The sequence below is a fragment of the Sinocyclocheilus grahami genome, unplaced genomic scaffold, assembly GCF_001515645.1.
Source record: "Sinocyclocheilus grahami isolate Dianchi unplaced genomic scaffold, SAMN03320097.WGS_v1.1 scaffold692.1, whole genome shotgun sequence".
NCBI classification, from domain to species: Eukaryota; Metazoa; Chordata; class Actinopteri; order Cypriniformes; family Cyprinidae; genus Sinocyclocheilus; species Sinocyclocheilus grahami.
The window spans coordinates 855936-866607 of record NW_015505871.1 but is presented as its reverse complement, the minus strand read 5'-3'; the positions used below and the strand labels follow the sequence as shown (position 1 = coordinate 866607).

General features: G+C 39.1%; 2 protein-coding genes across 2 annotated transcripts; one reads left to right on the top strand and one right to left on the bottom strand.

Moving 5' to 3' along the window:
* Positions 1-393: 393 nt before the first annotated feature.
* Positions 394-5491, top strand: LOC107559608 (cyclin-G1). Its single transcript, XM_016243507.1, has 6 exons — positions 394-579; positions 1202-1465; positions 1560-1813; positions 2365-2443; positions 2514-2624; positions 4752-5491. Exons 2-6 carry the CDS (start codon positions 1202-1204, stop codon positions 4941-4943), a joined length of 900 nt encoding a protein of 299 aa, XP_016098993.1. The 5' UTR covers positions 394-579; the 3' UTR covers positions 4944-5491.
* On the bottom strand, positions 5130-8592 carry nudcd2 (NudC domain containing 2). The gene is made up of 4 exons (XM_016243509.1): positions 8203-8592; positions 7084-7132; positions 6847-6998; positions 5130-6022 (listed from the first exon to the last, which is right to left on the bottom strand). Exons 1-4 carry the CDS (start codon positions 8389-8391, stop codon positions 5939-5941), a joined length of 474 nt encoding a protein of 157 aa, XP_016098995.1. The 5' UTR covers positions 8392-8592; the 3' UTR covers positions 5130-5938.
* Between the last annotated feature and the right edge of the window lie 2080 nt (positions 8593-10672).

Here is a 10672-nt window from a genome sequence, read left to right as displayed (position 1 = left end):
CTTTTAAAGTTTGTTTTTTAGCTTGTTTCACAGGAGTGCGCTGAATATCTACCAAACCTGCCCTGGAGGACCCCCTGCCCTGCACATTTTGTATGCCTCCCTAATCAGACACACCCAATTTAGTTCTTGCAGTCTCTACTGATGAGCTGATGAGTGGAATCAGGTGTGTTAGATAAGGGAAACATACAAAAGTTGCAGGGCAGGGGGGCCTGCAGGACAGGTTTGGGAAGCACCAAGCACGTAAACCCCACCTCTCCCCGGCGTGTGGGGGCTTGGTCAACGCCTACAGACAAACCCGAACCAATAGGCATTCAGAAAGACGGAGCTCTGTGTGAGCACTGCCCAATAAGGTGCTTCTATGTTTGGATATGGATTTCTCCGAGTATAAAGCATGGAAGCAGCATGTGCGTCACTGCCTGACGCCGAGGGTTTGGGGTGTGCAGGGCGCAGAAGTTATATTGCTTTAAACTTACATGCTTGGAACTTTCTTTTTAATAACTTTATTTTGCATTTTATTTCATGAACTCACAGATTCGTCTTTTTTTTTAGTTTTTAAGAACACAGTGAAATCTATGAAAGGTGACCAGTTCTTTGACGTATTGTTGTTAGTTATGTTTTTTTAATGTAAAAACCACGTTACGGTGTCGTCTATGAAAAATCGTTTAAATGTTTCACGGCGGTGGAGAACAACACAAGACTCGATACATTGCGAACGCTAAACATAAAATAAATGGCTTGGAAATTAGGTTTAAAGTGTAAAAGTGTGAATATATGGAGTTAAAGTTATTTAGAGAAGACTGACATAAAACCAAATGGTTTTAACGGGGCTGAAATCTGGTTAGTGGACATGCCCAGACATGTATTCAGACCTAAGGGTTGTAACGTTACATGGTTACCGTGATAACATGGGCTATCTTTACAAATAGTTTGATCCTTTTACGAGCTTTAATGTTGAAAGTCCGAAATGAGGTATTTTTGGAAGTTCCATTCAGACGTGTGTTATGATTACACTAACTCCGTTACTTTAATTGCCGTTACTTTATCGTACTGGTAGCGCAGAGTTTGCATTTCACGGTATATTGTTGTGTCTATATGCAAAACGCATAATAGAAGCTTTCAACAGCATGTTACATTTGCACATGGATGAAATAATTATCCACTATCTTTAATAGTGTTTTAGTTGAATATTTTGTTGTTTTAGATGATTGAGCAGGTGACCGGAGCAGGGGCTTTGCCCTTTACCGTCCAGCTCAAAGCTCTTCTGGACCAAGAAGCCAGATATCAGCCCAAACTCTGTGGTCTCCGAATCATCGAGTCCGCTCCGGAGAACGGTCTGAGAATGACCGTCAAGCTGAGAGACTTTCAAGTCCGAGACCTTCTCTCCTTGACACGGTTCTTCGGCTTCAGTTCGGAGACGTTCTCCCTCGCTGTGAGTCTTCTAGACCGGTTCCTGGCTGTGATGAAGGTGTGTTTAAATATTCAGTCCTCAGCCTTCTCTGTATGAATCACGGGTGTTTTCCGAGTAGGTTTCTGTTGAATGCCGTTTCTCTCGTTTTCAGATTCAGCCCAAGCATCTGGCCTGTGTGGGTCTCTGCTGCTTCTACATCGCCGTGAAGACGTCCGAAGAGGAGAAGAGCGTTCCTTTGGCCAGTGACCTCCTCAGGATCAGCCAGAACCGCTTTACGGTCCACGACATGATGAGGATGGAGAAGATCATTCTGAAGAAGCTCTACTGGAAGGCCAAGGCTCCAACCGCCCTTCACTTCCTCAGATTCTTTCACGCTCGCATTCAAGAGCAGCTGGACGCAGAAAGGTGAGCCACTGGACTCCATTCAAATGTTTGGAGTTGGTCAGATTTTAATGTCTCTCGTGTTCACCAAGGCTGCATCAATTTGATCAAAAACACAGTAAAATTTTATAATATTTTTACAATTCAAAAAACAAGTTTACTATGTGAATATATAGTCAAATGTAATTTCTGTGATCGAAGCTGAATTTTCAGCAGACTTCAGTGTCACATGATCTTCAGAAATCATTCTAATATGCCGATTTGCTGCTCAAGAAACATTTCTGATTATTATCAACGTTGAAAACAACTTATTTTTGTGGAAACTCAAACTTTATTTTTTAGGATTCTGTGATGAATAGAAAGTTCCATAGAACAGCATTTATTTGAAACTGGAATCATCAATTGGTATCATTTTTGATCAATTTAATGCATCCTTGTTAAATAAAGGCATTTAGAAGGATCGTACCGATCCCAAACTTTTGAAAGGTAGTGGACGTTTCTCGAAAACAACCATAGCTTGGTTTAAACCATGTGTAATAGGCTTGCATTAAAATAAGATCAATGTTTCTCTTCAGTAAGCGGATTCTGAACATCGAGAGGCTGGAGGCTCAGTTGAAGGCTTGCCATTGCTCCTTTACTTTCACTAAAATCAAGGTAAGCTGTTTGGAGCCTTTGGAAACGGTCAAAGTGCGTTTGTAGTCTGACTGTAATTCTGTCTCTCCAGCCTTCGCTGCTTGCTTTGTCTCTTCTGGCTCTGGAGATCGAAGATGAGCACGAGTGTGAGCCGGTTCCTGCTCTCAGAGAGGCTCTGGATGCTCTGCGGGAGACTTTGACTGTAAGTTTCCTGCAAGATTACTACTAGAAAGATCTATTTGTTTGGGAAATGGGGTGGAGGCGTACAGCAGACGGACTGCGTTGCGTAACGAGTTGAATCTAATGAGAAACCGATACGCAAGTGCATCAAATAATATTAAATTGGTAAAGTTGCAATGAAAGTTGCGACAGATCTTGTGATGTGCATCTAAGATTAATGGATTATCAAACAGAAAAAATGTAGGGTGGGACTTGGTTCTGTGTATTGATCGTTGATGTGGGAGTCGCACTCCGAAATGGAGTCGGAGGCGGGTTTAAGGGAACTAAATAATTTGAGAAATCCTACATGATCACAAAACCAGTCATAAGTGTACATTTCTCTAAATTGAGATTTATACATTACCTGAAAGCTGAATAAGTAAGCTTTCCATTAATGTATGGTTTGTTAGAATAGGACCATATTTGACCGAGATGCAACTATTTGAAAATCTGGAATCCGAAAAAAATCTGAATATTGAGAAAATCACCTTTAAAGTTGTTCAAATGAAGTTCTTAGCAATGCATATTACTAATTAGTGCTGGGCGGTATACCGGTTCATACTGAATACCGGTGTTTATTTTTGTTATGATTAATTTTTAAAATACCGCAATACCAGTGTATGTCGCTTAAACAATGTTGGGAACGCAACACTGTTTGAAAGGGGTCCCTTTTCACTGCTGCACTGTGGTGAGGGAACAGCTGTATGTGTTACTAAGCGTGAAAGTTCAGAAACTGAAGCTGAAACGTGATGACACAGAAGAACATATCCACATTGACCGCCGCAAATATCCACCGCCCCCTGCCAAATAAAGTAATACAGCCAAAACAACCGCATAGCCACTCTTTAGTGTAGATGCATGCTGAGTTTATCAGACGATGCTGTGATTATAAATGAGAGTGACTCCTGGTTAACATGTATTAAAAGGGGTCGTGTTTAGTCACTATTTAGTGTGGTATTTTTTGACAATATTCACTCATCATGACAGTAAAATAGGGCATTCTAAGTCAATATACTGCAGTATTTCCTCTCAATCAGTAGAAAATGGTTAACCCCCGCTCATGCATGAAAAAAAAATACCGTCATGTTCCGTGAAACCGGTATAATTTTGAAAAATACCGTGATATAAATTTTTTGTCATACCGCCCAGCACATATTACTAATCAAATTAAGTTTTGATATCTTTACAGTAGGAAATTTACAAAATATTTTCATGTAACATGATCTTTACTTATCTTAAATTATAGAAATCTATAATTGTGACCCATACAATGTATTGTTGGCTATTGCTACAAATATCCCCCAGCGACTCAACACTGCTTTTGTGCTGCAGGGACACATATTAGGGCCCTATGATTTCCGTGATGTGGAAATTACTTTATAACACAGAATATCAGGGAATTTGTCAAATTTTGAAAGAATAAATCAAAAGTAGGTCGGTACACTTAAATCAGATTGTGATATGGACTAGTGTCTGTGAATATTAAATCACAAAAAGACTATTGAAATATGAATCTTGCATGTTCTGGATGTTTTCATGTTTCAGAGAGAAATATGTTTCTGTTGCACAATAGAACGTGTGTCTCGATGATGATAATTACTGAAACTTTATTTTTAAGGAATAATCAGTGTTTCTTTCATGTTTTAGTTTGAACCATAAACCTCTGTCGTGCATCACTATTTTTATTTATTTATTTATTTTTTTTATGCCTTCATCTGATAACCAGAAAAAAAAGTTACTTTTTTTTTTTTTATATTAAATTGTGCAAGTGTCATGATTTCAATTAATTAGACGTGCTTTTTGATTACTAAAATTTAATTTAACCATTAAAATGTAGTCCAGAAAATTAAATTCCCAAACGGAATCCTCAAATTTAAACTTAAAAAAAACAGAATTTTTTGGGGGAAAAAATAAAACCGATTTCATCAGCAGAGAGCAATCTGTCGTTCCGATCCATTTATGACATTTTGATTAAATATTACAAATGAACCACTGAATAAGATCAATAACATGCATTTACAAAATAGGGTGAATGTTCACTTAATGCCGACTTTAAAACTACTTTTTTTTTTTTTTTTTATGGTGTCTTGTGGTTGATTCTGTGTTTCAGGTTAAAGCTGGAGACCTGGTTTGCATGAGGGAGCTGGTGGCTAAATGCCTGGCTGAATACGCCTCCACCAAGTGCCTGAAGCCAAACGGCCAGAGACTGCGATGGATGATTTCGGGTCGAACCACCAGACAACTGAAGCACAGTTACTACAAGATCGCCCATCTACCCACGATCCCTGAATACGCTTGCTAAGACCGTTAGTGTTGAGCGCCCGACACTAATTTCTTTACATCTGCTAAATTTGCTTTCCCTTTCCTCCGTCTTTGTTCTCTTTTGCCATGATTGTATTTATTTCACGTCTTGATTGCTAGTCAAGGGTGAGTTTGAGCATGTAAGGCTTGCACGTGAACAGTATGTTCATCTGAATCGGCGCGTTTAAAGCAATGAAGTATAGAACCGCCTAGGTCCTCAGTCCACCGTGTGGAAGAGGAGGGAGAAGGGTTTTGAGATTCAAGACAACCACAGACCCAAACCCCTTCACTCCCACCCTAGGCTGTCAGCTGTCGTAATGCACACTCCTACCCAAGGTGACGAAACTAGATGTTTTTGTTTTCTTTTCTTTTATGCCATTTTGCTTAAGAAATCTGGATGGCTATGGAAACTCAGGCTTTGATTTCCTAACTACTTACTAAGTGACCAGCCTGACGCTCCTTTTACATTTGGTTATTACTAGTCTTGTGTAACCGTGACCATTTGTTTCATACTTAACTCCAACACAAACCACGAGTGGTACAAATAAAGCGGATTTAATTTGAGACCCTCTCTGTTTTGGTTGCGATACAGAAGTTGAGAGCAGCGTGCTTCAAAATGATGTAGTTGAACCTTTCAATAAAAACATATTGAGATGTAAAGTGCTCGTTTGTAATGTTTGAGGCATTTAATCCAAATCCTTGAATTGTATGATTTCTTGTAAATTCAAGCGGATAAGCCGAGCAAAACCACTGTGGTGGCCATTACAAAAAAACTTGGTATTTGTACATTAAAACCACCTTAAAGACTCGACGGACGCAAAGGCTGCTTGTGATATATATATTATGGCTTTATAGCAGCAGCCAGACTCGCTGTGATGCGCTTCCTATGTGTGTCTCCAGAAGAAGGAACACAGAATATATTCAATATACAAATAAAAAAAAAAACTGGTGCAATTTAGTAAGACTACATCAAGTACAGGAATGAAAGTAGTCCTCTTATTTTTGCAAGCTGGAGAAATCTGGTCCGCCGCCGTGAAAGTTCCCAGAGATCTCTGCTCCGCTGAAGTCAAATCCAGGGTTCTGTTGGAAACGGGACGGAGGGGGGGGAATTATTTATTTATATATATATATATGTCTCTATAACACTTTACAATAAGTTTCCGATTGTTAACATTACTCAACTACATTAGTTAACATTAACAATGAAAATACTTGTAAAGCATTTATTAATCTAAGCTCATATTCATTTAACATTTACTAATACATTGTTTAAAAAAAAAGATGAATAAATTGTAACAAATGTATTGCTCATTATTAGTTAATGCATTAATTAACATTAACTACTGAACCTTATCGTACGCTCACCCGCCAAAAAACAAACAAACTGAAAAATGTAACTTTTCTATTTTTATTACACTTTATAATGCATTTATTATATCTCAAAAACGTAACATTACATTGTTTTTCAGAATTCTGATGAATCGAAAGTTTAGAATTTAAAACACGGATCTTTTGTAACCGTATAAATGTTGAACTTTTGATTAACGTTACAAAACAAACGCAGCTCCTTTGATCTTTGTTGAATCTTGAAAAATACAACGTATCACGTTTTCCACAAAAATATTGTGCAGCACGACGGTTTCCAACACTGATGATAATCAGAAATGTTTCTTGTCAAATCGGCATATTAGAATGATTTCTGAAGATCATGTGATCTGAAAATTCAGCTTTGATCACAGAAATAAATTACATTAACACACAAAAAACTAATTGTACAAATATGACTGGTTTTCCCGTAAAGAGTGCTGTATCCAATAAACACACTCTTTGTAGACGCTCTCCAAACTTCTGAATGTTAGTTAATGCGAGACCTTCGCATGCGTTCGACTGAAGCGGCGGCGCACCTCTCTCTGAAACCTCTCGAGCGTCAGCTTCCTCTGCATCTGATCCTGAACCCACGGATCCGCCGCGTACTCGCCCTCCAGCAGAGACCGCCAGCAGTTCCCAGCCTCCCGGTTCGACTTCATCAGGACGATCCGGATCAACTTTCTGTCCTCTGAACGGCACGACAGACACATAAGCTTTTGCATGCATGCACTATTTACTCTGACATGAATTTGTTCAGTGGCTTTCAGCGTCACCTAACGTCCACGTCGCTTCCTCGCCGACTGTGGGTCCAAACAGCTCCCCCTGTGAGACGACAGAAAACTGAGTTTATAAATTAGAAGTAGCCGAGTTTGCATTAGCAGCATGCACCTCAGTGGGACGTTTAACGCCACTCATCCAGGCCGAAACATGTGATCATGTATTGTGCTGATATGTCAAAATAACTCAACTAATAACTAAACGGTCCTTCAGAGTAACTGGGGTTTTTAGTCCGACCGGGACAGAGCAATTTCATTTTCTATTTTTGATGTGAATTCCTCGGAGAAACTATCATCACCTCCTCTGCTCGGTTGTTAAACATCAATATTCAGCACATTTATGCATGCAGACAATTAGCCTTCTTCTGTAATTATTTATATTTAACTAAAAAAAACAAACAAACGCTGATTTTTAAAAAAAAGTTGCAATTGAACGTAAATAGTGACAGATGTTTTCTTCCATAAAATAACTTAAACTAAAACAGAAATTAAAAACTATATAGACACACTTACAGTACACTTGACAAAAGTTTGGAAACATAATTAAAAAAAAATTTTTTTTTTTTTTAAATAAGTCTCTTCTGCTCACCAAGGCTGCATTTATTTAATAAAAAAATAATAATAATATATATATATATAGAAAAATTTTAAAATATTATTACAATTTAAAATGACTGTTTTCTGTGTGAATCTATTTTAAAATGTAATTTATTTCTGTGATGCAAAGCTGAATTTCCAGCATCATTCCTCCAGTCTTCAGTGTCACGTGATCTTCACAAATCATAATAATATGTTGCTGCTCAACAAACATTTATTATTATTAATAAAGTTGAAAAAATAGTAAATGATGATAATAATAGACTTTTAAAAATGGTAATGTTTTCAAACATTTGATAAGCAACGTTACTGGACAAGTTTACATGAAATGTGTAATAAATGAATACAAAAAATATTATATTAGCACAAACAATCCGCAAAATCTTTAATAACATAGTTGAAAAATTATGTGCATTAACGTATGGTTAGCAGAAGGTGAGATGTGTGCTCAAAAATGAAAAAGACGTCTCTAATCTCTGAAAACAATCCTGTCTGGATCTTATAATAACTCATCCATACCTTGAAGATCTGCTGGTCTCTCACGCGCAGCTCGATGTGTTTGCTCCGGATGCTGCACGTGATCTCTTTAGCTGAAGTCCCGGGAGCAACACCGACTTCGATGAAAACCTCTTCTATGGTCTGGTACCACGAGCCCCACGCTGTCTGACACGGGATCACGCCGCTCCTCTCCTCAAAATGCCCCGCCATGCTGCGCTCCTCAGCGGCCTCTCGTGAAAACTGCTCGAGCTCACATCAGACTCAATAGCAGCTAGTGTTACACTCACTCCAGATGCGGTGTGTCTTCTTCTGCGGCGAATGCCGTGCTGTTGACGGATCGAGCGCGCCATCTAGTGTATCGGAGAGCGCGTAAACAAAAGCTAATTTGTAACGTTTTGTCAAATATATAAGGAATAATGTACAGCCAGCGTCCCAATGTCGTATAATATTGTTTATGTTGAGTAAAATACCTCGACTGAGTTAAGCTGATACTTATTTTACTCTTAAAGCTAAGAGAAATGATCGATTACATCATAAACAAACAGGCTAGCAGCAAGGCTGCAAAATATAACAATAATGTATTTATCAGTGTAATGCAATACTTAACTAACTCGGATGCTGGCTTTATATGCAATATTTGAGTCAAAAGTTGGAAAACAAAAAACAGCTAAAACCAGCCTAAATATTTAGTCTATAAAATATTTTCGTAATTGAAAAAAACAGCATATGCTAGTTAGGTATGTTTTGACGCTGGGATGCTGGTTTAAACTGGTCCTTTGCTGGTTTAAACGGGTCCTTTGCTGGTTTAAGCTGGTCCTTTGCTGGTTTAAGCTAGTCCTTTGCTGGTTTAAGCTGGTCCTTTGCTGGTTTAAGCTAGTCCTTTGCTGGTTTAAGCTGGTCCTTTGCTGGTTTAAGCTAGTCCTTTGCTGGTTTAAGCTGGTCCTTTGCTGGTTTAAGCTAGTCCTTTGCTGGTTTAAGCTGGTCCTTTGCTGGTTTAAGCTAGTCCTTTGCTGGTTTAAGCTGGTCCTTTGCTGGTTTAAGCTAGTCCTTTGCTGGTTTAAGCTGGTCCTTTGCTGGTTTAAGCTAGTCCTTTGCTGGTTTAAGCTGGTCCTTTGCTGGTTTAAGCTAGTCCTTTGCTGGTTTAAGCTGGTCCTTTGCTGGTTTAAGCTAGTCCTTTGCTGGTTTAAGCTGGTCCTTTGCTGGTTTAAGCTAGTCCTTTGCTGGTTTAAGCTGGTCCTTTGCTGGTTTAAGCTAGTCCTTTGCTGGTTTAAGCTGGTCCTTTGCTGGTTTAAGCTAGTCCTTTGCTGGTTTAAGCTGGTCCTTTGCTGGTTTAAGCTAGTCCTTTGCTGGTTTAAGCTGGTCCTTTGCTGGTTTAAGCTAGTCCTTTGCTGGTTTAAGCTGGTCCTTTGCTGGTTTAAGCTAGTCCTTTGCTGGTTTAAGCTGGTCCTTTGCTGGTTTAAGCTAGTCCTTTGCTGGTTTAAGCTGGTCCTTTGCTGGTTTAAGCTAGTCCTTTGCTGGTTTAAGCTGGTCCTTTGCTGGTTTAAGCTAGTCCTTTGCTGGTTTAAGCTGGTCCTTTGCTGGTTTAAGCTAGTCCTTTGCTGGTTTAAGCTGGTCCTTTGCTGGTTTATGCTAGTCATGTGCTGGCAAATCCCAGCATCCCAGCGTCAAAACATACCTTTACATACTTTTATGATAGAAATGCAGTGCCATCATGACGTTAACTACTAGGCATGTCCAGTTGTCAGACACCACATAATATATTTATTATAATATACACATAATATAGGTTTTGGGTATTCTCACTCCAAGTTGAACTTAAAAGTTGGCAGCCCTGAAGCTGGTCTTAGCTGGTTTTTAACTTGAAGTAGCTGGTTTTAGGGAAAGTCAGACAAGGCAAGTACAGGACCGATATTTATTGAAGCTGAAAAACTCTTGCAAGAAGCTCTAGTTTGCTTATAAGCTGGTTGGCTGGTTTTACTTCCAGCCTGGTCGTAGCTGGTCAGCAGGCTGGTTTTAGAGGGGTTTTGGCCACTTCTTTAGCTGGTCAGGCTGGGAGACCAGCTAAAACCAGCTACTTCCAGCTTAAACCAGCTAAAACCAGCCAACCAGCCTATAAGCTAAGCAAACTAGACCTTCTTGCAAGAGTTTTTCAGCTTCAATAAACATCGGGGCTGTACTTGCCTTGTCTGACTTTCCCTAAAACCAGCTACTTCAAGTTTAAACCAGCTAAAGCGTAGGCTGGTTTTAGCTGTTATTTTCAGCAGATTGCACAGGTACATCTCCAAGAGGTCTGTTAAAGATCGCTTCATCTGCTGTGTACAAACATCTGATAGACGTCTTTAAGATGTCAGTTTTACATTCAATCTAAATCATAAACATCTTAAAGACATCTTCTAAACGTCTAGTTGACATCTGATAGGAAACGTCCAATAGACGTATTGCAGATGAGCAAACACTCACATATTAAATACGTCTTGCAGATGTAAATGCA

Excerpts from the sequence above, each read along its gene's own strand:
- LOC107559608 (XM_016243507.1), top strand. The coding sequence starts at position 1,202 with ATGATTGAGCAGGTGACCGGAGCAGGGGCTTTGCCCTTTACCGTCCAG. Across the intron at positions 1,466-1,559 it reads GGTTCCTGGCTGTGATGAAG|ATTCAGCCCAAGCATCTGGC; the intron begins GTGTGTTTAAAT and ends TCTCGTTTTCAG. Across the intron at positions 2,444-2,513 it reads TTACTTTCACTAAAATCAAG|CCTTCGCTGCTTGCTTTGTC; the intron begins GTAAGCTGTTTG and ends CTGTCTCTCCAG.
- nudcd2 (XM_016243509.1), bottom strand. The coding sequence starts at position 8,391 with ATGGCGGGGCATTTTGAGGAGAGGAGCGGCGTGATCCCGTGTCAGACA. Across the intron at positions 7,133-8,202 it reads GAGACCAGCAGATCTTCAAG|GGGGAGCTGTTTGGACCCAC; the intron begins GTATGGATGAGT and ends GTCGTCTCACAG. Across the intron at positions 6,999-7,083 it reads GGAAGCGACGTGGACGTTAG|AGGACAGAAAGTTGATCCGG; the intron begins GTGACGCTGAAA and ends CGTGCCGTTCAG.